Raw genomic sequence first — 27,383 nt, 5'->3', positions numbered from 1 at the left:
ATTCTTCATTTTAGTAGAGAAAGGGAATATCATCACCTTTAGCAAGTGTCTCACTTGATATATTTTTAAGCATTTGAATGTGTAGATCCAAATTACCTAATGGAAGTAGTTTAAAAAAATTGGATTTGTAAAAAAAAACTTGTAAAAACTTCTGGAAGGCATTTATGATAGAAGACAGGCTGCAATTAGAATAAATAATTCAGATTCTCCAAAATGTGTTCTTAGTTGTGGAACGAAACAGACTGCTCTCTGTTGCCTCTGTTATTTGTCTTAATTTTAGAACCATTAGCAATTAAATTACACAATGGCCTCTCTGGTACGGGAGTGGTTATAAATGGAAGTGGTTATAAATGGAAAAGAACAAAATTTAGGCCTCTATGCACATAATATAATTTTATGCACCTCTGACCCTATTACAGCAGGCAACATATTATGTACGGAATTGGAGCAGTTCTCCAGGGTCTCCGGATTGCAAGTTAATTTTCAGAAATCAGAGGTAATGTCTTTTCATACACCACTCCATATACACTTAAAACAATGTTGAAGAGTCCAATAGCTAGGAAAAGTTTTAGATCGCTGGGGGTACAAATGACCTATAATTTGAATGTTAGTATAATTATAGCACTGTTTGAAAAAACATATGTACAGATACATTGGAATAAAATGAGACTCTCCATTACAGACAGACTGGCCACATCCAAAATTATGATTGCACCTTAATTGCTCTTTTTCTTTCAAATGCTGCAAGGTTGAATACCAATAGCTCATCTGAACAATCAGCAGAATTGGACCAACCACATTTTTAAAAATCTTTATTGCCCAGTTGGGGCATTCCAAACTTAAGTAACTAAGTAGCTATTATGAAGCAATCCAGCTTAATCATATGGAATTGAGGTCATCCAGTAAGAGAACCCAGTTGTCAACCCTGAAGGATATAGAAATTGGATGGTGTTCAAACAGGGGTATTAGCATTAATGAAAAATACGTTTTGATAGTTGAGTTGGCTCGCTAAGCCTTATACTCTTATGTCATTTAGAATATGGGGAAAATGGGCAAAAGTTTTAGCCCCACTACTGTCACTGTCACTTTAAGTTCAGTACAGCATCTTCCTTTATCTCAAAATAAAAATAGATAATAAAATGTGATTGTATGGAAAGCAGACCAGTTATATTATTTGAAAGGTTTTTATAGCAAGGGACAACCTCTTACAGCAGCAGAGATTACGTTTAGAAAATAATCAGATTTTATGGTTGTTAGGATATCAGTTTCCTACACATACACAGATTTAAAAGGATTAATTAAAAAGGAAGCTATGAGGAAACTAACAGAATTTGAAAAGATAAGAGGAAGCATAATGACTAAGGGATTAATTTCCCTTCTATACAAAACCTTGATTGAGAACCAGTTTTGAGAACAAAATCTAAAAAAATGGTGAGAACTAAATTGGGATATAAATATTGATAAGGATAAATGCAACTATCTGTGAACAAAAGCACCATATACATCTCTGTCAGCAACTACTAGTAAATGTTCACTAAAAACTGTGCATGGATGGTGTTTCTTATGTAAAGTCCAATAGCTTCTTATGTAAAGTCCAATGGAGAGGATACGAAATTATAGTACATATGAACACATGTGATGGGAATGTCCACAAATAGGGGGGAAAATGGAATTGTCTTTTAAGAGCTATCTCAGATTACAGCTCAGACAATCCCAATAACCCCAGCATTAGCCTTGCTTAATTTATATACTTCAGATATGCACCAATTAAGAAGTAAGGAATTAATTACCATATTTTTCACCCTATAGGACGCACTTTTCCCCCTCCAAAAATGAAGGGGAAATGTGTGTGCTTCCTATGGGGCGAATGCAGGCTTTCGCTGAAGCCTGGAGAGCGAGAGGGGTCGGTGCGCACCGACCCCTCTCGCTCTCCAGGCTTCAGGAAGCTCTCCGCAAGCCTTGGGAGCCCGCGGGAGTTCCCGCCGGGCTCCCTAGGCTTGCGGATAGCAGCCTGTTCTGGGGGCTGGGGTCGGGGGAAGCTCGAACTTCACCCGCCCCAGCCCCGCGCCTGGGGGGGGGAAATATTTTTTTTTCTTCCCCCCCCCAAAAAAACTAGGTACGCCCTATGGGCCGGTGCTCCCTATAGGGCGAAAAATACGGTACACATTTATTAACAGCAACCAGAATGGTAATAGCCAGCACTTGGAAAACATTGCCATTACTGAATATAGATCATTGGTATAATATATTCTGGCAACAGACATAATGGAAAAGTTGTCACAAGAACTGAACATGGCAAGGGCACAGAAAAATAAAATAATGTTTACATTCTATGGTATGATTTTATTAACTATACAAATGAAATATTACATGGATGAGAAATACCTAAAACATATACTGTATTATGGCATGGATAAGCAGGCAATATTCTTTAGTTCCAATTTGATTTATTGAATAATCCATTGATTTTTTTTTGTAATCACCTCATTATTATGTTTTGTATTCTCCCTCCTAGTGATTCATTTTTTTTTGTTAGTTTTGTCATGGTTTATTATTTATGTTTGTACAAAGAAATTACAATACAGTGGTACCTTGGTTTAAGAACAGTCCTGTTTACGAACAATTCGGTTTACGAACTCCGCAGAACCGGAAGTAGTGTCCCGGTTTGCGAACTTTACCTCGGTCTAAGAACGGAATCTGAGAGGTGGAATGGCACCAGCAGTGGGAGGCCTCATTAGGGAAAGTGCGCCTCGATTTAAGAACGGTTTTGGTTTAAGAACAGACTTCTGGAACAGATTATGTTTGTAAACTGAGGTACCACTGTAATTGTTTTGTGAATGCTTTGTTACTGATTTACGGTAATTAAAATATTAAAATGAGAAAAAATGAAAGAAGCATATCACATTATTTACTAAAGCACAGTTGGTCTATGTTTGCACTACAGACTAAAAGAAGGTCCTCTAACAGATTCCTCACTTCGCTAACCAGTCAGCAATTGCCGGAAGTCATGAAGGAAGTCATGATACGAAACCAAGCTATCATTTTGGGGGTCTCAAAGGGTTGAACTGGGGTTCTTAAAGGGATGGAATGGGAAATCATGACTTCCGTGGCCCCAGATCTGGAAAGAAGGTGGTTCAGTATTTTGTCCTAACTGGGAGAAAAGAAAATGGAGACTATGCCTCAATGAGCATATATACACTAAAAACTTAAATTTGTATTTCCCGCTTCTTCTAGATACAGATTTTCATATTCTGTTTTTTCTCTCTCCATACAGTTTCTGGCATGATTCAAATAAAATGCCTCTCATTGGTTCTGCAATACTTAATGCAAAACACTTTCTCTTTCTCTCCTGCATCCTTTAGATTGAATGCTCCAGTATATCTGACTACTCGGAAAAAATTGTCAAGGCAAATCACTTGGACCACAGTAAGACATATTTAAGGAAATTAGTTGTGCCTAGTGTTTCTGATGTATTTACATACCCATGTTTGCATTTTGGTTTGTGGATTTATTGTGATTAATTTTTTTAACACACACACATACCTTTCTAGGGTAAAGGTAAAGGGACCCCTGACCATTAGGTCCAGTTGTGGCCGACTCTGGGGTTGTGGCGCTCATCTCGCTCTATAGGCCGAGGAAGCGCCGCAGCGTACAGCTTCCGGGTCATGTGGCCAGCATGACTAAGCCGCTTCTGGCAAACCAGAGCAGCACACGGAAATGTCGTTTACCTTCCTGCCGGAGCGGTACCTATTTATTTACTTACACTTTGATGTGCTTTTGAACTGCTAGGTGGGCAGGAGCAGGGACCGAGCAACGGGAGCTCACCCCGTCGCGGGGATTCGAACCGCCAACCTTCTGATCGGCAAGGCTCTGTGGTTTAACCCACAGCACCACCCGCGTCCCTTTTTTTCTAGATTACAGTCCTTCTATAAATATTCACTAAGAAGAACCAGAGTATTCACATACATGAAAACATCTAAGAAAAAGGTAGAGTCCTGTTGGATCAGACCAGTAATTCATCTAGTCCCATGGTTGGGAATCTCTGGCTTATTAGGCCCAGCAGACTCCAAACCATGCCCACCTGTCATCAGGTGTGAGCATCATGCACAGGAGGACAAGTAAAAACATACCACTAAATTCAAAAGGAAGAATTGGGAGTGTGCCCTAAGTGTGTGCCTAGTTCTTCCTTTGCAGCCGTGGGCTTAAAGTCATCCTCTAACAGCACCAGGTGTTTCATAGGTGGGTGATGTTGGTGAAATTTGGAAACACGGGTGAAATTGCACTAACAGCTTGGTTTAAGTCTGGAACTTACCATTGCTCTCCCAGGCCTTTGGCTAATTTAACAATATATAGCCTTTTTTAATGGGGGAGGGGCATTGTTTCTGTTTGCTACTATGTTAGGGTTTTTTGTTTGTTTTTTTGTAAATCATTTATTATGTATTTTATTACATTTTATATATTTATATGTTGTTCTAAGATCTGGGTATGATTTTCATGAATACCAGATCATAAATTACCAAAATGAACTGATAAAACTTTGTTCGATAAAAAGTAAACCTCAGGTACTTTCCAGATGTTAAGGGTGTTTGTTGGCCACAAGACTCAGCTCATATCTGTATCTCTCACTTTGGAAAGCAGCACAAGCTGCTCCGAGTTCCTCTGCTGAGTTCACGTTGTGTTTTGTGTCTAAAGCTGTTTTGCTGGAAAGTAAGTTGCACCATTCACCATTATGGAGAAGGAAAAAATTGCTCCGATGTTTTCTGTCCTGACAGAATTTGCAGTTGCAGAAGGCCCTGTAGAGTAGCTGCGAGGTTACAGGCAGAGTTTGGGGGCTGGATGCCTGGATTTGTTTAGAAAAAGGAAACTTTTTTTCATTTTATATGAAATCTGTTCTTTTTTGCTCCTTACAGTAATCACAATATTTAAGGGTAAAGTAGAAGAAGTTGAATTGCCTGTGGACAAAGTAGACATCATCGTCAGTGAATGGATGGGTTACTCGCTTTTCTATGAGTCCATGCTTAACACTGTCATCTTCGCTCGAGACAAGTGGCTGGTAGGTGCTTTGTATATCACACCTGTTGCTGGAATGAATGGCCATTAGTTTGCCAGTCATTGTCCTCCCCCCATCAATACCCCAAGTTAGCTTGTTGGAATGGGAGTCATTCTGAGACTCTCTAAAAGATCTGCAAAGAGGGTGAAATAAACAGAGAAATAGATCTGTTTGATTTTTAGAATCAAAGCTTCATTTTGGAGTGACACCCTGCAGTTCTCTAGAAGTAATTCATGTAACAACCTCATGACTTAGTGACATGAAGGATTTCAAAGAAAGCAAAGGTGGGTGTTTTGTAGGAGCAGTTCAAAAATATGATGTCTTTGTCAAGTGACTAGATTATAAGATCTATTTCCCCATAATTAATCAACAGAAACCTGGGGGGCTTATGTTTCCAGACCGGGCTGCATTGTATGTGGTAGCAATTGAAGACAGGCAGTACAAAGACTTCAAAATCCACTGTAAGTATGTAGATATTACAATTCTTCTATGCATTTCATACAAGCTGTTTGTTAGCTGATATTGCTGTGGAGAGGATTATTGTATTCCTCCATCAAGTGCAGCCTGTATGCAAGTCCAAGGAGGTCAAGGCCTAACACACACAACTGGACAAGGGCCAAGCATCCCTATGGTTGGCCAAACAACTTCAAGAGACTTGCATCACGCTCTGTCTGAATGTGAGCAACTTTGCCCTCAAAGTGCCTTGTAACCTTGCCACAGCAGGTTCCTGAGGTCTCCAGACTCAAAATTCTGCTTTTGACTTCCATTTTCAAAAAGCTTTGCTATTACATTTCTCCTCATGTTTAACCAAAATCTGCTTCTTAGAAACTTCCAACCTTTAGTCCTGCTGTCTGGAGCAAAAGAACATCTGCTTCATCTACGGTGTGACAGCCCTTTAGATATTTGAAAACAGCAATTATCCCTTAATCTTCTCTTCCCTAGGCTAAACTTGCACGAATTGCAAATGTTTCCCTTTTATTTGTACTGACCTTTGACCCTCTCCATTTGTTTTGACAGGGTGGGAGAATGTATATGGCTTTGATATGACCTGTATCAGGGATGTTGCCATGAAGGAACCCTTAGTGGACATTGTAGACCCAAAGCAGGTGGTGACCAATGCCTGTTTAATAAAGGTTTGGCGTTTCTAAAAGTATAAATTTAAAACAGTGTTACTTTAAAAAGATTTCTGTGACTTCAGGGATCCAGTACTTTGGTCTTTGTCCTTTCGCTCTGACTTTTCATGCTGCTACTCAGCTTCAAATGTTGATCCTTCTATATAAAAGCCACACGACGGTGTTCCATTGTACTATGGCACAGGCCATAAAGCTGGTGGCTCTGCTTCAGTCCCCTCTGGTCGAAAGTTGCAGCTGGTAAATGCCACTAACTCATGGAAAGGATAATTACTATGCATGGTCTAGTCCAGGAAAAATGGGTTAAGGGGAAGTTGTAAATGTGCATCCTGGATGCCAGGTCCACCGCCCTTGGTGGTGGAGAGGGGCAGTGGCTGCCTCCAGCGGCGTAGCGTGAGTTGTCAGCACCCGGGGCAAGGCAAGTAATTTGCGCCCCCTAACCCGGGGCAAGGCAAGTAATTTGCGTCCCCCCCAACCCCCTAACCTGCCGATCTGAGTCGAGTTGCTGCTGGCGCTGCCGCCCAAACCACGCCGCTTGCCCGGAGGAGGAGGGGGGCAGAGAGGCGAGGAAAATGCAACATGGCCCAGCAGCTGCAGCAGCAGCAGCGGAGGCGGGGCTGTGAGGAGGGGCTGCCTGGCACGTCCTCCGCGGCCCTGACGCGCGGGGCTGAGAGCCGCTGCCTGCCGGACGCCTTCAGCCCGGGCGCGCGCACAGCTCGTCGGTTCCACGAGACATGGGGCTCTGCTACAGCCTGCGCCCGAGGCTCTTCGGCGACTCCGGAGGCAGCGAGCGCGCCCCCCCAGATGTTGCGCCCGGTGCGGCCGGCCCCCCTGGCACCCCCCACGCTACGCCACTGGCTGCCTCACGACAGCTTGCCATTTCTGAATGTCTATAGCCAGCTTCCCCTTCATTCTGGTGAGCCTTTGGCTTACTGGGGAGCTTAATATTAATGTATATAAAGTCTTAAGAGATGTTGCTATATTAGAGATGCTCATAATTGAATCCTTTGTACGTGTGAAGAATTTTTATGTATTCGAATTACTGTAGCTGTACCATTGAAACCAGTTTGTAGTGATGATATATTTTAGTCTGTTACCAACAGTAATTTATTTTAGCATGTTTTTTCTTTTCTTTTGTAGAGATTTGTAATTAATAGCATTGCAAAAGCACCAGTGAGAAATTTGTGGGTTTTACAGTTATGGCGAAACATCCACGTGCTGTTTCTGTCATCCCACCCACTTGGGAATGGCAGGGGTCAGGATGTGGTGTAGCTCAACACCCAAAAACACCACACTGTGATGTACACACAGATGTTGTCCATGTACCTAGCTCCCAAGAGGGAACTCTGGTGTTGGAGAACTGTGGAGAAAGAGCAGTTTATTACACAAGGGCACAAAAGGGGGGGACTTTGCAAGCAATTTGCCTCTTGATCACTCCTAAGAACTTGCTCACATTGCTAAAACTCAAAAGTCTTTTTATTTAACATGCACTCTGCCTCAATACTCAGGCACAAAGAGCCAATAGCAACTTTCACTTCACTACACCAAGTCTTGAAGGAGCATCTCCACCCCCATCGTTCTACCACTGAGGTCCAGCTCTGAGGGCCTTCTGGCTGTCCCCTCACTGTGAGAATCCAAGTTACAGGGAACCAGGCAGAGGGCCTTCTCGGCAGTGGCACCGCCCTGTGGAATGCCCTCCCACCAGATGTCAAAGAGAACAACAACTACCAGACTTTTAGAAGACATCTGAAGGCAGCCCTGTTTAGGGAAGCTTTTAATGTTTGATGCATTACTGTATTTTAATATTGTGTTTAATATTGGAAGCCGCCCAGAGTGGCTAGGGAAACCCAGCCAGATGGGTGGGGTATAAATTATTATTATTATTATTATTATTATTATTATTATTATTATTATTATTGAATGCCAGGGCGCAGCAACCGACACTAGTAAGCATGGGAAGAGAGGAACACTTGCTGTAATGGATCATTGCTACAACTGTCCTCCCACCCGAATGCCATATGGGAATACTGTGTCTTTGCTCAATATTCTTCCTCCACAACAGTGGGATGAAACTCATCCCATTAGCTGCAACAAAGAACCTACCCCACTCTGTTTCTTGACTTGCCATTTGTGTGGGTTCTGTGACAAAATTGTCACACTCGCTTTCTGTAAATTTTTTGGGATTCTTCTCAGAAGCATGTGTGAATACACACGAGTGCTGGACACACGCACCTGTGGGGCGTTCAGACACATGCTTTGCAACAGTCCTGGTGGGGGAATACAGGCTTGAGGCATGTGTTGTTAACCTGGAATGTGTTGTTTGTAACATGTGGACAGCCTTGCCACTTGAAGAGTGCTGTCAGGGGTTCAGGAGCAGAGGCAAGGGCAAGGGAGGAAACAGAGAGCGAGGGGGAGGAGGCAGAAGAAAAGATGAGTGATGATGACGACCCGAGATCTCCGAGTCTTTCCAGTGAATCAGAAGATTCACAGAAAGGAGCACCAGTGGCCAGGGCAAGGGGGGAGCCTAGGGGGACACCCCAGGGAGATAGAGCCAGAGGGGACTCAGAGGGGAGCAGTTGGAAATCGGGACCAGCGTCACCGCCAGAGAGCAGGGAAGAGGAAGGGCGCCAGGGGTCAAGCGCTGGCAGCTCACAACAGGGGGGAGGGCACGAGTCAGGAGTGGCCACACCTCCATCGGGGAGCGAAGAAACGGTCAGACGGAAGGTGGAAGGTTGGGCGCGCGCACCAAGTTCAAATGCACAGGAAGGTGGCGCAGTAGGCAGCCCGGAAAGGGAGCCAGGTCCTAAAGCCCGCCGAAAGGAGGGAGAAGAGTCAGGGGGGTCAGCGTCAGAGGAATCCCGGAAGGAAGAGACCCCGGGGGGCAGAGGGACCCAGAGAAGAACAGTCAGGCGGAAAAGGTGGAGCAAGGCTAGGATATTAAGTTGGTGTACAAAGGGCGGAGACTCAGATGGAGCTTCGCCGATCTAACCATGAGACGTAGAGTTGCACGCAGCAGCTTGAGAATGGAAACTGTAACTCAATAAAGACTTTTATTTAATGATCGCTGGCTAGCGTGATCCTCTGTGAGCTAGGATCTGGAAGCAGCTCTGACAGTAAGCTCCATCTCTAAATTGTGGGCATCTACGTCCTCGCGGAGAGGAGAGAAAGCGGGTGCCTACTAGCGAGCTCACGAACGGCAGACAACATGACGGCCGAACAGCAGATAGTGGAACTCAGAGAAGCAGTGACACGACTGAATGCCGAGGCTCTTGCATCCAGGAAGAGAGAGGAGGACGCAGCTGCCGCCTACAGGGATCTCCAGGTCAGGTTGGAAGTGCTTACGAAGCAAGGGCAACTGACACCCAAACCGGAGGGGATTGGGTTGGGGAGACGAACAGGCGGTCTGGTCTCTCACTTCGATGGGAATTTGCAACAGTACCCCAACTTTAGAGCAGATGTAATGTGTGCACTGCAACTGCTGAACAAAGACTTTAGAGATGAGCAAGAGAAAGTGGGATTCATCATGTCCCATTTGCATGGAGATGCTAAAGCATGGCTGCGCAATTTGTGGAGAGATAAGGATCCGGCGCTCCAAAATGCGGATGCCTTTATTAAAGCGATGGATGGGTGCTTTTTATCAAGCATTGACGTGGATCTTGCTCGGCAGGAGATACATGGACTGAAGCAAGGGAGGGCCAGCGTAAGGCAGTACCATGCCCGCTTTTTCGCTTTGGTCAGTGCCCTGGAATGGGACAGAGATTCGGCTCCTGTAAGAGACCTGTTTTGGGAGGGATTGCACGGCTCGGTTAAAGATGAAATTGCGAGGGGGGAGAGACCCCGGACCACGCAGGAGATCGTTCAGAGGGCGCTGGCGGTGGGGGTGCGGCTGGAAGGACGTCCGTGGAGCAGGGACGAAGGGCGTGGAGGGCGCGAACCAGCCAGGGGCTCCTCCTTCCTTCCCAGAGAAGCAGCGCGTGCGCAATCCACGCCTCCGCCAGGAGGAGGAGCGGAACCTATGGAGGTTGGAGGTGCAAGGGCTCAGTCAGCAGCCAGAGCCCTAGCACCGGCAGCAGTGAAAGCGAAGCCTCCTAGAGGGAACAGGAAGTGTTACATCTGCGATGATCCACAGCATATGGCGAAAGAGTGTCCCCAGAGGCTCCACAAGCACACTGCAGCCTCAGCAATGGTAACTGCAGCAACGCAGCAAGGACAACCACAGCAGGGAAACGAAGGAGTCTGGTTGGAAGAAGAGGCACTGGGGCCCAGCCAGACGTGTCAGTGAAGCAGTCCCCAGAGATTTTACAGCCCATGGACCCCCTCCCGCCCAAACCGGTAGTGAAGCTCACCGCGTCGCTCCAGCTGCCCAATGGAATCACCATGGACGTGCCAATCACCATTGACTCCGGAAGCAATGCGGACTTTATAGGGCAGGACTTTGTCGACCGGCACGCTATACAGTTGCTGCCTGCCACGCTGCCCCTGCAGGTTGTCACGGTGGATGGCAGGGAGCTGCTAGGGGGGCAAGTGGTGAAGCAGACGCCACCAATGGTGATGCGACTTGGGAATCACAGGGAAATCATCAGCTTCAATGTCACTCAACTATCGGACACGCCCATTGTATTGGGCATGAGTTGGCTGGACAAGCACAGCCCGACGCTGGCTTGGTACCAGAGGCAGCTGACCTTCGGCTCTTCCTTTTGCGCTGAACACTGCATCGTGCCCAGGCAGGAAGGAGGGGAAGAGGAGTCACAGCTGCAGCTAGGCACGCTGCAAGCGGTTCCCCACAAGTACGCGGAATTTTTGGAGGTTTTCTGCGAGAAGGAGGCAGACAGGCTACCCCCCCACAGACCATATGACTGCAAAATTGACCTGCTGCCGGGGGCGGCGCTGCCCAAAGGGAAGCTGTATTCCATGTCTGAGGACGAACTGCAGGAACTCAAAGAGTTCATAGATCATAATTTGGAGCGCGGTTTCATCCGAGAGTCCAAGGCAGCGGGGGGCAGTCCGGTATTCTTTGTTAAGAAGCGGGACACGCCCCAAAAAAGACTTGTAGTGGACTTTCGCATCTTGAACAGTGTGACCAAGCCATCGGACTTCCCCATGCCCCGAATCGACGACCTCCTCGCAAAGGTACGGAAGGGCAGAGTGTTCACCAAGTTGGACCTGCGAGGGGCATACAACCTCATTCGCATGCGGGAAGGAGATGAGTGGAAGACAGCCATGTTCACGCCCCTGGGCACCTACGAATATAGAGTTATGCCTTTTGGATTGCAAAATGGCTCCCACGTTTTTCAAGCTTTCATGCATCACGTGTTGGCGGGGCTCCTCTACAAGACGTGCGTCTGTTTCTTGGATGACATCCTGATCTTTTCGGAATCGCAGCAGGAGCATGACAGACACGTCAAGGAAGTGCTGAGCAGGCTACAGCAACATAGGCTTTACGCCAAGCTGGAGAAGTGCCAATTCGACGTGACGGAGGTGGATTTCCTGGGCTACAAGTTGTCTGATAAAGGGCTCGCCATGGACAGCGCCAAGGTCCGAGCAGTGTTGGATTGGAAAAGCCCACGCAACCGGAAGGAGGTCCAACGGTTTGTCGGCTTCGCGAACTTCTATCGCAAGTTTATCAAAGGCTTTGCGATGCAGACAGCGGCCATCACGGATACGCTCAGCTCCAAGAAAAAGAAGTTCATCTGGACAGAGCAGGCGGAGCAGTCCTTTCAGGCACTCAAGCGTCTCTTCGCGTCGGAAGAGCAGCTGCTTCATGTCAACCCCAGCAGGCCGATGAGGGTGGAGACAGACGCTTCAGACAGAGCCGTGGGAGCAGTCCTGCTGCAGAAAGACCCGCAGGGGGTTTGGAGGCCGGGAGCGTTTTATTCAAGGAAGCTCAGCAAGTCCGAACAGAACTACACCATCTGGGACAGGGAGTTGCTGGCCATTCATGCAGCGTTCAAAGCGTGGAGGCACTTCCTGATCGGCGCCAAGCACACGGTGCAGGTCTGCACGGACCACAAGAATCTAGAGCACTGGCGCACGGCACAGTTCCTGAACCAGAGGCAGATACGTTGGGCTGAGTTCTTTGCGAATTTCGACTTCCGAATAGAATATGTCCCGGGGGACACCAACATCATGGCGGATGCTCTCTCCCGTAAGCCACAGTATCTGGAGGAGGCAACGCCAGCGGCCGCCATGCACATCTTCGCACCGACAGTGTGGGCGTGCGCGGCGGCGACAGTTGACCTGGATGCGGTGCGACGAGCGTTGCAGGATGACTCCTTCGCGCAAGCAAAGATGGCAGAGGTGCACAGGGGCACGGCAGCGACCGACGAGTTCCAGCTGCGAGATGGTTTGCTCATCCGTAAAGGGGCCATCTACGTGCCGGGAGACGAACTTCGCGCCAAGGTACTGCAGCAGCTGCACGACGCGCCCACTGCCGGGCACTTTGGCAAGGAGAAGACGGTGGAATTAGTAGCCAGAGACTTCTGGTGGCCCGGAATGAGAGGGGAAGTCGCGGACTACGTGGCGAGGTGTGACACCTGCCAGAGGGCCAAACCAGTGCACAGACCGCCGGCCGGACTGCTGGAACCGCTGCAAACTCCGTTCGAACCATGGGAGAGAGTGGCCCTGGACTTTGTCACGGATCTGCCCAGCTCGAGGGGCAAGACGGCTGTGCTGGTGGTGGTGGACTTGTTCTCCAAGATGGCACATTTCATTCCGTGTGCGAAGGTGGCCACGGCGGAACAAACCGCCAAACTGTTCATAGACCACGTGTTCAAGGTTCACGGTCTGCCGCGGTCTATTCTGTCCGACCGAGGGCGACAGTTCATCTCGAACTTCTGGCAGAGGCTGATGGGCTTCCTGAACGTCAAGATCAACCTGGCGTCGGCTAGACACCCGCAGACCAACGGGCAAGCGGAGCGGGTCAATGCCATCATGCAGCAGTACCTGAGATGTTATGCGAATCAACAGCCTGCGACGTGGGTGGATTACCTGCCTCTCGCCGAGTTCGCCTACAACAACACGAAGCACGTGTCCACGGGGGTCACGCCGTTCTTCGCCAACAACGGGAGGCACCCCAGAACCTTCCCGGGACTGGAAAGAATGGGGGAGGGGGAGCCGCAGACAGCAGATGCGTTCGCGTCGGAGTTGCAGGAGGTCCACGATCAGCTGCGGCGGCACCTGGAGCTGGCTAAACACGCATACAAGGTACAAGCGGACAAACACAGAAGGGTTGGCGAAGAGATCCATGTGGGAGACTGGGTCTGGTTAGCAGCCCACGCAGTGCCGGCCAGGTCGTTGGCGAAGAAGAAACTAGGGCATAAACAACTGGGGCCCTACCAAGTCGAAGAACAGGTCAACCCGGTGGCTTTCAGGCTGGCTCTTCCGGAGGGTTCCAGAATGCATCCGGTGTTCCACAGATCGGTGCTCACTCCCTACAAGGCACCTCACAGGTTTCAGGAACCAGGAACGGCACCGGGTCCGCTCCGAGAGAGAACCGGGCAAGGGGGAGTGGCACAGGAGGAGCGCATCAACGAAGTCACGGAGATTTTGGACTCCAGATGGGGGGAAGAGGGGGTAGAATACCTTCTCGCCAAGGAGGGCACCCCGGCCAGTGCCAACAGCTGGGTGCCGGGCTACGCTTTAGACGAACCTCTGCTCAAAGAAGAGTTTCATGCCCTCTTCCCACATAGGCCAATGCCAGCAGACTTTTTCGACGACTGGCTTTTCACGCCCACGCTTTCAGCCAGCACGTTCCGGGGGTTCGACTCGGACGAGGAACCGACACGAGACGCCCGTTCCCCGGAGGGGTCACCCTCGGGATCTGCTTCAGAACCCTCGTATTGGTGGGATGATCGACCAGAGGAGCAGTTCCGCAGAAGGTGGCTGGAGGGTCCAGGACGAGCAACGTCTCCAGAAGGCAACGAGGGAGAGACGGACATGGACGTTTTCGGGGACGACCCGGGTTTCGAGCACGGCGGCACAGAGATGGAAGCGGAGGTGACCGTCGTCAACGAGAGCAGGGAGGAAGAACCGGAAGACTTCGGATGGCGGCCCGACACGGGAAGCGAACTGTATCCGACATTCGTCCCCCTGACACAGCAGCACCCAGATCCCGCACCGGAAGGAGGGGAGGGGGGAAGAGGGGGCTTCGAGGGGGGGATGGATGTCAGGGGTTCAGGAGCAGAGGCAAGGGCAAGGGAGGAAACAGAGAGCGAGGGGGAGGAGGCAGAAGAAAAGATGAGTGATGACGACGACCCGAGATCTCCGAGTCTTTCCAGTGAATCAGAAGATTCACAGAAAGGAGCACCAGTGGCCAGGGCAAGGGGGGAGCCTAGGGGGACACCCCAGGGAGATAGAGCCAGAGGGGACTCAGAGGGGAGCAGTTGGAAATCGGGACCAGCGTCACCGCCAGAGAGCAGGGAAGAGGAAGGGCGCCAGGGGTCAAGCGCTGGCAGCTCACAACAGGGGGGAGGGCACGAGTCAGGAGTGGCCACACCTCCATCGGGGAGCGAAGAAACGGTCAGACGGAAGGTGGAAGGTTGGGCGCGCGCACCAAGTTCAAATGCACAGGAAGGTGGCGCAGTAGGCAGCCCGGAAAGGGAGCCAGGTCCTAAAGCCCGCCGAAAGGAGGGAGAAGAGTCAGGGGGGTCAGCGTCAGCGTCAGAGGAATCCCGGAAGGAAGAGACCCCGGGGGGCAGAGGGACCCAGAGAAGAACAGTCAGGCGGAAAAGGTGGAGCAAGGCTAGGATATTAAGTTGGTGTACAAAGGGCGGAGACTCAGATGGAGCTTCGCCGATCTAACCATGAGACGTAGAGTTGCACGCAGCAGCTTGAGAATGGAAACTGTAACTCAATAAAGACTTTTATTTAATGATCGCTGGCTAGCGTGATCCTCTGTGAGCTAGGATCTGGAAGCAGCTCTGACAAGTGCGTAATGAGTTTTGTGTGTGTTTCCCTCCTCCTTTCTTTACCTCAGTATGATTAGATAAGTATGCAATATTAATAGGCTAGCCCAAAATTTCTTTTGAAAATTAGAAGATTGGAAGAAATTTAAAGACTACTTACAGAAATATTGTAAAATTAATGAATGTTAGAATGATGACGGATTGAAGTTAAGTGGTTTCTAGAGGTAATGGTTAAAAGAATGGAAAAATTGGTTTTTAATAGGTAAAAATTTAATGTTATAATATATTAAGATTAAAGATCAGGATTAAAAAGGAGGGAAAGAAATTGCTGGACTAACAAACTGAATTGGAATACAAAAGAGGGAGGTATGAGGAGGTCCGGGAAACAAGTAAATGTAAAAGAAGTGATGAAAAGACGGAATTGTTTTTAACTGTTTTTTTCTTTTTTCCCTTTGTATTTTGTATTGTGTATTTTTCTTTTTATTGTTAATTTTCTTTTTTTATTAATGTGATTCTTTTCTTGTGAAACTTTAATAAATATCATTTAAAAAAACACAACAAAATTTCTTTTGAAAATTAAAAGGTGTTCATTGTGGGTGTTACTTTCCTCTGTCTGCTCTGCTTCTTTGCAGCGAGTTCCAAGGGGTTTTGCAAACAATTGCCTGTTGTACCACTCCCTGCTGGAGGGTTCCCAGGAAGGGGAAGTTATAGACCAGGCTCCTCCAACCTCGGCCCTCCAGATGTTTTGAGACTATAATTCCTATCGTCCCTGGTCCTGCTAGCTAGGGATCATGGGAGTTGTAGGCAAAAACATCTGGAGGGCTGAGGTTGAGGAAGCCTGTTATAGACCTTTTGTAAGCAGTGGACCTAATCGAGGTACCGTTGCAGCAACCCAGGGTGGCAGAGGAAGTTTTGGCAACATTAGTTTGGACAGAGAAGGTGCCACTTTCCAGGCAGGTTCCAGTCGAGGACTCCCATCAGGGCAGATGCAAGAGGTTGTGTTTGCATGAGGGGTTTGGGCAAGGAATGCAAGGGCAACTTCACCAGAGATATAACAGGCCGGATACAGGAGATCATTCTAGTTAGACAAGCAGACTTGCTTACCTAGGTAATATAAACTGCCTAGCCCTGGTATTTTATATTGATGTTTTCTATGGCTTCTCTCTTCTCCTTCTGCAACCCCCAACAATACAGGAAGTGGATATTTATACAGTGAAGACTGAGGACCTGGTGTTTACCTCTGCCTTTTGCCTCCAAATTCAGCGCAATGACTACATTCACGCCTTGGTTACTTACTTTAATATAGAATTTACAAAGTGCCACAAGAAAATAGGGTTTTCTACAGGTAAGTTCTTTCTTTGGCTTCATGTGGGTTCTGTCTCCAATTACAGACATCAGGGTCAGAAACGTGATAACGCTGAGTGGGGTTTTAAGGGACAAATTCTTGAGTTTAGAAAATGATCACATTAGTAACATATTTTAAAACACAATAAAAGGAAAGGATTATTGTGGTGTGCTTCTTGATTATTTTTGTAGGGAAGATCAGGGCAATTAACAAATATTTTAATAACATTAAGTGACATTAATGGCATAGGAGTTAAATAACGTTAGCTAAAACACAAACTATTATGTAAAGAAATTTACAAATGTTACATTGTTCACCATGGAATCACCCGACAATAATGCCAGTGTGAAGATACTTTGTTAAATCATCTCCATTTCATTGGTGTAAATATAAACAATATTAGATTGGTGGGGAATTTCTTGCATATAATCTGTCTCCTTTTCTAGCACCAGATGCCCCTTACACCCACTGGAAGCAAACTGTCTTCTACCTGGAGGACTACCTAACTGTAAGAAGGGGTGAAGAACTCTACGGAAGTATATCCATAAAGCCAAATGAAAAAAATGTGGTAAGTTGGGTTCACGTAACTGAATTTAGATGATCAGCTTAGGAACCTATGGGTGTCTGGGACAGGTATTTCTGAAACATTTGTTCAAGGACATTTGTCGAAAAGTACCTGAAACTGCCTCAGGACGCAATCATTTTTGATTGTCTGATTTGACTTTTGACACTTTAGTAGATCATATTTAAAAAATGGATCTGATTTTTTTCAACATCCAATCAGGTTTCAAGATCTGTCAGTTGTTCTGGTTAACCAAAAACCACCATGTTACAAAGCTATTATTTCACAGTGCAATCCTTCTCCAAAAGCAGGGCGCATTAAGTTCAGTGGAGAACGTAGAAGTATTGGAATAATTGCTCTACCTCAACTCTGATCACATGGCCACCTCTTCCTCCTGCAATGGCTGCCGGCAGCTGCAACCTCTCCCTTCAGATCCATTCCAACAGAAAAAGAGGGGGGAAGAAAAGAATTGGCAGATGTAAACACAGATACATGCGAGGTCAGAATGCAGAATTATGGAGCTGCCTTTCCCTGCCTTGCCACTCCTGCCACCACCATACTTGTTGCTGCTTCTCTGCCCGCCCTGCCGCTTCCGCACTTTTGGGGGGTGAGATCTTGCACACAATCTTGCGTGGCTTCAGCCCAAATCATCACTGCTACCAGTGGTGCATCTGTGCCTGCAGAGCTCTTGCCTTGGGGCTTCTGCTGCCTAAGGCAGCTGCCTCAGTATGCCTAATGGCCGAGCTGGCCCTAATTATGTAGAAATGCTCTTTGTGCTCCTTACTTCCAGAAGCAAAATACCTTCTGAGTTACCAGGGTAGAGGCTTCTCCATGATGCCCCCCACCCCAATCTGCCAGATGCTCTCCCGTAAAAGACACAACACCAACATCCTTAACATTTTGGCACCAGCTTAAGACTTATTTATTTGCCCATACATTTTATGTTTTTTAATTAAACATTTTATTGTTCAAACCCATAGGCCACCACGATTCAAGATAAAATACATTTGAAAATACAGTTCAGTTTAGCATATTCCATCAATCAAGACACGAAGTAAAGGGACACTGACCATATAAATTTGTGCCTAGATCAGGCATGTCCAAAGTCCATTTCAGGGGCCTAATCCAGCCCACCAGTCAACAACTTTGGGGTAAAATCATAGAAAAGCTCAACAACTATCAAATCTGGCCCTCTTTGAAAAAAGTTTGGACACCACTGGCCTAGATACTACAAGCATACCATTCACTCCACTAAGTTTTTTTTTATGTCTGGCTCTTAATTTTCTAGCAGACAGAACACATTTTGCAATCTGGATGGTAATAGAAATGTCACTGTTTTCTAGCAATGTACTTATATGTTCCAGCGGCGTATCTGTTTGACAGGAGGCAGAGGACATGGGTGCAAAATTTATACCTTGGGGACTCAAACAAGGAGCAGTGAGATATCCTCAACTTCACTGGACTCACAAATACAACTTCCTACAGAGTACATACACCAAAGCCATAAAACTGATTTTCTCAAAGGAGCTGTAGTAAAGTATTGCTCCAAACCAAATGCCATTTTATATAAAGGGCAGCAAATAGGATAACGATTATTACATTTATCTGATTGAATAAATGTCTTATCATTTAGAATAAACATTTATTCCTTCTTTGAAAAACTGTTTAACTTTGGTAGAAGAGAAAGTGGATTAACTTCCATATTAATCCCATAAGCATACAGGGTGGTTCAAACAGAGTTTACCCAAGAGTTTGGGGCTGAAGTCTGGAGTTGTTCTTGAAAGTGTTGGGAGGCAGGGGGAGCAGGCGAGAACCATTCACACATACCAACTTCAGCCAGTGCAAAGCAAGTATAACACGAGCAAAAGTTTCTATAGAAAGCAATCCTGTTTCTGCCTTTAAAAGAGGTGCCTTGAGGGACAGCTAATAGGAATTCCATGAAAGAATTCTGCACCACCTCCAAAACAGAAACATTCGTCTACCCCAATACTTCTGTACCTTACATTAGTTGTGAGATAATATTTGTTTGATGGTGTATCTTAGTATGTACTGTTCATTGTGTGATTTGGTCAGCTGCTTTTATATTAAGTTACGTTCCCACGCTATGTTATTTATAGATCATGGGGGCGTAAATATTTTCATAACTCTGCATAAATTGTTCCTGCTAAGTACTTGAAGGATGGAAGTGGGGGGCACAAGCTGAGTCACATGCTGAAGACCCCCAGATACGTTTCCCTGTATTCAGAAAAGGGCTAGGATTTTGGTTTTTGTCTTTGTTTTTTGGCTAAGTCACCTACTGAATTTAAGAAAGGAGGAGTCTTTGAAGCAGAACCTTCCAAGTGCTAAGATATAGTCCTATGCCACACAAAAATTATTCTTAATCTGCATTACAGCGTGACTTGGATTTCACAGTAGATTTGGATTTCAAAGGGCAGCTCTGTGAAATTTCTGTATCTAATTCCTATAAAATGCGCTAATAAGCAACTGTCTTCACAAGAGAAGAAGAGAGCAGCAATTCCTGGTCTGGTCTGCACATCTCAAGCTGGGAACAATCGCTTCCAGATTTTCAAACTACCTGAACTGAATAGCTGAAAAGTCCTTACAGCACAAAGCACCGGCTGTGGATCGCTAACATGAATGTATGGATATAGTTTCTGTCTAGACTACAGTAAACAACCCTCTTTGTCAAAACAAACAGAACCCACAGCCCACTAGTCGTATAACTTACTATGAGTAAGATTCTTCCAAGCTTTGCATGCTATATGTATTTTTTCTTACTGAAAAGATCTTTTACGACATTGTTGTGCATAGATGACAGAGTTATATTAATAAGGTATAGAACATTAGTCTCTGAATTGGATTTGTTTCCGTTCCAGCTAGCTGAGAAAACTTTGAAATTGCAATCCTGAACACACATTCTGCTGGAACCAGCAGGATAGACATGGGCAAAATCTTTTAATGAAGCGAGCAATCTTTCTTACCTGTTTACTGTACTTTCTGAAAAATGCTTGAACTTGTTAGTACAAGCTAGGAGTTGATTTAAAACAAATAAGCACCATTATTTTATGAATACAGTGTTTGTTCTATTTCTCTGTCTGTAAAAGTGGGTTTTGGTTCCTGGTTCAACTGCAGCAGTGGCAACGCGGGACGTTGGAATTGTCGTTTGCATTGTGATGAGTTGTATGGAACCGTCCCAAAACGTGCAGACTGAAGCTTTATGAAATGGTGTGTTCCTTTCTTGCTGTAAACAAGAAAAAACAAAACATAAGAATAAACAAAAATAAATAAACAAAAGCTTTTTATTTATTCATCAACTCCTTCTTTATTTTTCCCTTGCCTGATTGATATAGAATGCAGAATTCTGCATTCCTTGGTGCAGGTTGGAAAATCTTCCTTTAACCACAAATAGCAGTCTGCTTACCCACAAGCAGATCCACTGCTGAAACGCCCCGTGCTTTCAATTTAGATAGCTTTCTGTGGTTGGCAAAAGCTTTCAGCAGTGTAGTGCAGGGGCGGGGGGAGAGAGACGTATTGTAACTCACCTTTTAGCTGCCTCGTGCCAGAGGTGGGCAGCGCCAGTGCAAAAGAGAGCCAGTCTTCTTCAGTCTTCATGCACACACCCACACTTGCATTCATACACAACCACACAAGCGCATAGGAAGCTACCAGTTGCATATTGTCAGACCCTTGCTTTATCAGTGTTGCCTTCATGGAGTCTTTCCTAGCCCTACCTGGATCTTTGGGTTTCAACCTGGGACATTTGCAAATGTGTGTTGTGCCACTGAGCTCTGGTCAGCCATAAAACATTCAATTCCAAGACATAAAATATACTTGTGCACAGGTGCACACACAGTTTGCAAGGAAGGGCGATGCTTCTGGAGTCTGGCTTTTTTCATGACGTGTTAAGATTTTGCGGGAGGCAAGGCTGTGGTGCAGAGTAAAGGGAGTGTGAGGATGGTTGCGGGGGCTGATGTTCATGACCTGCCTTGTAATTTAGAAGTGAGAATACTTCAGCCACACAGGTTCACTGTGATGACGGTGATGGTTCTAGGCCCATTTCCTCTCCCTCAACCCCCATCTCCTCCAACTTGGCATCTCTCATGGTTGCTGTTGTAAAGGAAACTTAGATTGTAGAGGTGCAGGAACACCGCTCTGTTCATGGAGACCAGAGCTGGCCTGAGGAGTTAGGACCTTTCTAGTCTCCTCCTGCCTCCTGTTATGCCATGTCCTTTCTGGGTGCCCCCCTTGGTTGAAATTTAGAGGGTCAGTCCTCTTGGGGGCAGAGGCCCTGTTACAATGATGGTGGTAATAACGGGGTCTAGATGGACCCAGCGGTCCAACAATGCAAGGCAAGTGCTTCCCCCCACCCCATAGGGTGTGTTGGGGGGCATAGAAGCCTCTGTGGCTCAGGCTGGGGGCAAAGAAGGTTGAGCCTCAGCCTCCTCTGATGCCTGACTGCCTTCCAGGCTGAAAGGGATGAGGTGGAGGCCCGTGACCCAACTTTTGTGGACTAGAGCCCTGGCAATGATGAGGCCTCCACCACTGAGGGAGCAGCTTCATAGCACGGTAAGGCCGTGGGGAATATGCCTGCTAGTAGATGTAGAATGTAGAAGGACGTGGGTGGCACTGTGGGTTAAACCACAGAGCCTAGGACTTGCCGATCAGAAGGTCAGCGGTTCAAACCCCCGGCAACAGGGTGAGCTCCCGTTGCTCGGTCCCTGCTCCTGCCAACCTAGCAGTTCGAAAGCACGTCAAAGTGCAAGTAGATAAACAGGGAAGGTAAACAGCGTTTCCGTGTGCTGCTCTGGTTCGCCAGAAGCGGCTTAGTCATGCTGGCCACATGACCCGGAAGCTGTATGCCGGCTCCCTCAGCCAATAAAGCGACCCCAGAGTCGGCCATGACTGGACCTAATGGTCAGGGGGTCACTTTACCTTTACCTTTAGATGTAGAATGTACGTCTGAAGTAGGGCTGGGTGCACCAGTCCACACCAGCCCCTTGTGGTGCTGGCGGATGTTTGGCCGCCTGGGAGAACAGGCCCCTTTCCCTCATCAGTCTCCCCTCCATGCATGTTGGGCTGGCAACACTTCAAAGTGAGCTTGCAAGGTGGAAGAATCGGGCCTCTTTACCTGCCCCCCCCTTACCATTCTGGGTGCTGTGTCCACCTCAGGAGCACCCAGTGCCTGTGACCATCCTCTGCCACTTCCCGTTTTCCTCAGTACTGCAGTGAATGAGTGTTTTGGTGAATACATAGGGCAGGGGGTCTTCACAGATGTATATTAAGGGGTCTCTGAAGATGGTGGCTAGCCTCCGCAATGAGGAACCAGGTCAATCTTAAGTGTCCTTTAACCTTTTGGTATTGACTAAAGTGGTTCTTCCTTCCCACCCATCTCCCCACACTGTGGCTCCTGACCTGCTCTCTGCTTACCCCCTGAATGAGAAGTTTGTTTATGAACTAGAAGCAAAAAGAGGCAAAGCGTTTCATTTCATCTTCTTTTATTTCACAAGCCTTCAATTCAAAAAAAATGAACCACAACTAGTAGATCTGATACATTATAATAAGTAAAAATGAACGTGATTTATAAAGGAGAAAAAACTTTGTACAAAAACATTAAAAATCCAACAGCAAATTGAATTCTTTAGAAGTACCAAATATTTCATGCAAAAGGTGAGCGCTACTGGCCAGTTGTAGAAATCCCCTGAACAAAATGGCAACAGCGTCACAATGTGGAAATTATGGCTCTTTCTAAAAGCAAAGACACAGACTTGGAATGTACTAAGTGGGTCAGAGCCACTAGGCCCTCCTCTACTGAGGTTTCTTGGGATTTAATAAATTAAAAAATAACATTAAAAGAAAGACTCCTGTCCTATTCTGCATATTTTAAAAATGACCAGTCTTTCTTCTTACCTTGGCATCGTGGTAATTATTGGCAAAGTGTTCTTTCTAAAGTGGACTCACTCACAAACTGCTGCTTGCATCAATAACTTAGTAACATGCATCAACTACTCTAGCACGGCTAACGGGTGGGGGGTGCAAACGAACTATCAGGTCATTACGAGACAAAGCTAAAAGCATCCATCACTAATGGAGAAATGGAAGCACCATGCTTTAAAAGGTGGCAAAGGTATGAAAGCACAATTGTGAGGCAATTTATTCCAAGCAAACACGCTACACAATGATGACTTCTTTCTATTCACTTTTCTTGGGGAGGAGGAGAGATTCCCTGTCACACACACACACACACACACACACACACACACACACACAAGTACCGAATAAAAGTGTGGGATCAACAACACAGACATAGAAAGGAAATAATAATTGTTCCTATGAGCCTTTATTCTTGGTTTCTGTTTCCATCTGAGTTCATCCAAGACTAGTAATATTGGAGCGACCACCAGGAGGCGCAACAATGCGATGCCCAGTGCGACGTGGGTTGTTATCATCTACCTGAGCACCTGTGCAACAGCAATCCAGAAACAAGGTGAGAGTTAATAGCTTCTCCAGCCTTTCATTTACTCAGAAATCAATGGCACAAGTAATTGCAAATGCTTAATATGAGCTAAACATCTTGCCCTTTTATACTGAAAATAAGGCCTGACCCACACAAATACTGATTTTACAAAGTACACCCATGCAACATAATGTTTAGGATATGGCACTCTGAAGCGACAGTGCTCAAACTTTCATTGGACACTGAATCCTAAGTCTCTGCTGTAACTTTTCATCAAGCCTAATGGGTATTTGCCGACTGCACTAGTAGAAACACGGGTCCATCTACAGAAAACCAATGTGGATTCCTCTGTGCAGTTGTCTTTGAGCTACACCTGCACACAAGACTTCTGGGAGTGGGCATCCTTTATCCAGACCTGAGAATGCAGGTGTAGCACTGAAAATGCAGAGAGACATGTACCGCACATCACAAGGCTGCAGTTCCCTCTGGGCTTCCCCTTACACTGAAAAACTCCTTCTGCCAGTAAGTCATCAATGCTGGTCCTTACTAAATTACTGATGGATGGACTAAGCAATTGTACTAAGCAATTCTCTGCAGTGGACCCTGTTTTCAAAAAAAAAGAGGTTGCTGATACTGATAGTTTGTCACACCTGATAAGCTAAAGTTAGATTGATGGAGGTTCCTGATTGGTGGGGGCTGGTTTTTGGCAGGAGACGATTTAGTGGAAGGTGCAGGAGTTGCATATTTTGGTGTTGCTGGAACTTCATAGACTGGCCCATCATACATTCCTCTGGAGACACCTTGCAATTCTGTTACCTGCATATCACAAACAGAAATGCAATTACATTTCAGTGGCCTGGCATTTGACCCACCCGTCTCACACATAAGATCAGTGCAAAAATGTATGCAACAGAGCAAGGTTGATGAGTCCTGCTTCCTCCATCATCACTTCCATCTTCTGTTCCCAAAGTGGGGAGATTTGCACATCGTAAGATTTAGTATTTTCTAAGCACCTAAAAGTGAAGTACCATGCAATCTAAGAAAGGGTTGCCAGCCTGATTGGGCCAGAAGGCCCCTTTGGCATTTTGAAAAGGTGCAGTGGGCACTAGTCACAAAATGGCTGACACATCTCAAAAAGCCACATCTCAAAAAGGACCACAAAGTGGTGAAAGCCTGCCCCTCTCCCCTACTGGCACTGTGATTGGTCACAGAGAGAAGCTCCTTCCATCTTCTGCTAAGAAGGGAAGACAAAGTGGGCACTGACAATAATGCCAGTCAGAATTGTCACTGCTCCCTCATTGGAGGCTGGTTACTGTGGAGGAAGTCCATCCATTAATTGGGAATATGAAGAGTGGAAAGGCTCCGGGGAAAGACTTTATCCCAGTGGAATTGATTACATCAAACCAGCACTGGTGGGCTCCGCTTCTGGCAGAACTTTTTACGGTAGTAAATAACTCGGGCAAAGTACCATATAACTGGAAACATGCTATAGTAGTTCCAATCTTTAAGAGAGGCCACCCAAACGTACCCTCCAATTATAGGCCAATTAGCCTCCTTTCAATAATTGGGAAGCTGTATGCCCGATTCCTCAGTAGCAAACTGACAATTTTTCTAAATGAACATAATATACTATCTGAAGCCCAGGCAGCCTTTCGTGAGAACCATTCAACATCAGACCACTGTCTAATGCTGTCCTTCCTAGCCAAGAAGTACACCAGGCCTCTACAGGGTAAACTCTTCGTGGCCTTCATGGATCTGAAATCAGTGTTCGATTCCATCCCCAGATCCCAGCTATGGTCCAAATTAAATCTGATTTTGCAGGACAAACGACTCCTCTTTCTTATAAAAGCCCTGTACAATGGAACCAAACTGCAGGTCCGATGCGGTCGGCAGGGACTGTTATCGAACAGTATCAGGATGACTAGGGGGGTGAGACAGGGATGCATTTTGGCCCCCACACTGTTTTGCCTATTCTTAAATGACCTAGAAGAGAGCTTAATGGACCCAGATGGGCACCTTCCCAAAAATAGGAATGAGAAGGACCCCCTTGTTGTTATATGCGGATGACGCGGCCATCATCTCACATTCCAGCCCGGGTTTTAAATATCTGCTGAGGAAGTTTTCTGATTACTGTTCTGGAAATGGTTTATCCATTAATTATGAAAAATCTAAAATTTTAGTATTCGAAAGAAGCTTATCCCGGTCTAAATGGGTGCTGGATGGCCATAACCTTGAACAGATTAAATACTTCAGTTATCTAGGGCTCACATTCCATCATACAGGATCTTGGAAGCACCACTGGCAAACCTCCCTTCAAAAGGCGGAGATCACAAAGCTAGCCATACTCAGATTCTTTTTCACAAAGGGCGGCAAATATGTTCCAGCAGCCGTAAGGGTTTTCAACGCAAAACCCATTTCCCAACTCCTGTATGCTACAAATGTCTGGCATAATGGGGCCTGCCAAAGCTAGATGGCTTTCAGGCAAAATTTCTACGATCTCTGCTGCAGGTACCCAACTGCGTCCCCAACTCCGTACTTCTGTTAGAAGCTGGTGAATGCCCAATTTCAACTAAAGCGTGGTGGGCTGCCCTAAAACATTGGCTCAGGATTTCAGTGTTTAATCTAGGGAAGGGTTTGTACCAACACCTGACCAATGAGGAATTTGTCAGCAAATGGCAGAAAATCATGGCTAAAAAAAGCCACCTCTATTGGTCTGTCTCCCCCCCAACTGTATTACCTGGGTTATGAAGGCGCCCAAAAGATGTTAAAGCAAAGATTATGGGATAATGCACACAGTGACTTGCGATCTCGATCACACGCAGTCTGTAGTCCGCTGGCAGTAGAAGTACAATATGGGCATGTCTTTAAGTTAACACCTTACATTAAATACCTGACAGTACCAAATTATCAAAGGTTATTCACCAAAGCCAGACTAAACGTCTTTCCTGCTGCAGTGTTGGATGGCAAGTTGAGAGGAGTTCCCTACCAGGACAGACTTTGCTCGGGTGCTCAAGACATCAATTCTATAAAACATAATTTGCTGCATTGTGTGAAATATGAGCAAGCCAGGACTGAACTGATATTACCCTTGCTGGTACCTTTCCCGGGAAAATCAGAGGCTCACTATGTCAGGTTCCTATTGGAAGACCGGACAAACACTAGAACATTAGCAGTGGCAAAGTTTTTATCGGTGTTTGCAAGAAACAATGATCCCTATCTTTAAGTCTGAACAAAATGCTTGTTTAACCTGGAGGTAGGCTGTCTGAATTGCGCATTGCTTTGTAACGATTTGTTGGGTCTCTGGACCGTAATAAAGATTGATTGATAATGCCAGGCACTGGGTATGCCAACCTGAAATTCCCTGAGGGCCCACAAATGATCAATGGATCATTTTCAATATTTCCCCCATCCCTGTAAAATGACAAAGTTTCAGCCAGCATTCTCATTTTTTTATTTAACTTTTATTCACATGTATAATAGGACGCGGGTAGCTCTGTGGGTTAAACCACAGAGCCTAGGGCTTGCCGATCAGAAGGTTGGCGGTTCGAATCCCCGTGACGGGGTGAGCTCCCGTTGCTCGGTCCCTGCTCCTGCCAACCTAGCAGTTCGAAAGCACGTCAAAGTGCAAGTAGATAAATAGGTACCGCTTCGGCGGGAAGGTAAACAGCGTTTCTATGTGCTGCTCTGGTTCGTCAGAAGCAGCTTAGTCATGCTGGCCACGTGACCCGGAAGCTCGGCCAATAAAGCGAGATGAGCACCGCAACCCCAGAGTCGGCCATGACTGGACCTAATGGTCAGGGGTCCCTTTACCTCTAAGGAAAAGCAGGACATTCCAGGATCAAATCAGAAAGCGGGGCGGCTTCTGTAAATCCAGGACTGTCCCTGGAAAATAAGGGCACTTGGAGGGTCCCTAACGGTCAGGGGTCCCTTTACCTTTGC

At 46.4% G+C, this 27,383-nt stretch overlaps 3 protein-coding genes across 10 annotated transcripts in view; 2 read left to right on the top strand and 1 right to left on the bottom strand.

Moving 5' to 3' along the window:
- PRMT8 (protein arginine methyltransferase 8) overlaps positions 1 to 20,296 on the top strand; it is a gene marked incomplete at its 5' end in the record, with an annotated part of 31,359 nt that extends 11,063 nt beyond the window's left edge. For 2 of the 7 annotated variants that reach the window (XM_081020097.1, XM_081020095.1), the window contains 7 exons: positions 3,363 to 3,426; positions 4,911 to 5,053; positions 5,424 to 5,511; positions 6,068 to 6,183; positions 16,278 to 16,428; positions 16,875 to 16,996; positions 19,384 to 20,296. In XM_081020097.1, the coding sequence (XP_080876223.1) occupies positions 3,363 to 3,426; positions 4,911 to 5,053; positions 5,424 to 5,511; positions 6,068 to 6,183; positions 16,278 to 16,428; positions 16,875 to 16,996; positions 19,384 to 19,467 (768 nt within the window). In that variant the 3' untranslated portion in view covers positions 19,468 to 20,296. The other 5 variants (XM_081020094.1, XM_081020092.1, XM_081020098.1 and 2 more) reach the window with 4 other exon arrangements.
- The window catches only part of WFS1 (wolframin ER transmembrane glycoprotein), a 198,981-nt gene that overhangs the window by 9,178 nt on the left and 162,420 nt on the right, over positions 1 to 27,383 (top strand). The gene's annotated exons all lie outside the window — the stretch shown is intronic.
- CRMP1 (collapsin response mediator protein 1) overlaps positions 22,469 to 27,383 on the bottom strand; it is a 36,555-nt gene continuing 31,640 nt past the window's right edge. For both annotated transcript variants that reach the window (XM_081019967.1, XM_081019968.1), the window contains exons 13-14: positions 24,095 to 24,260; positions 22,469 to 23,448 (exon numbers count right to left, since the gene is read on the bottom strand). In XM_081019967.1, coding sequence (XP_080876093.1) covers positions 23,357 to 23,448; positions 24,095 to 24,260 — 258 coding nt within the window. In that variant the 3' untranslated portion in view covers positions 22,469 to 23,356. The remainder of the gene's footprint in view (positions 23,449 to 24,094; positions 24,261 to 27,383) is intronic.

Source organism: Podarcis pityusensis (genome assembly GCF_964106645.2).
Source record: "Podarcis pityusensis genome assembly, chromosome: 9".
Classification (NCBI taxonomy): Eukaryota; Metazoa; Chordata; class Lepidosauria; order Squamata; family Lacertidae; genus Podarcis; species Podarcis pityusensis.
This window is presented reverse-complemented; position numbering and strand designations above follow the sequence as displayed.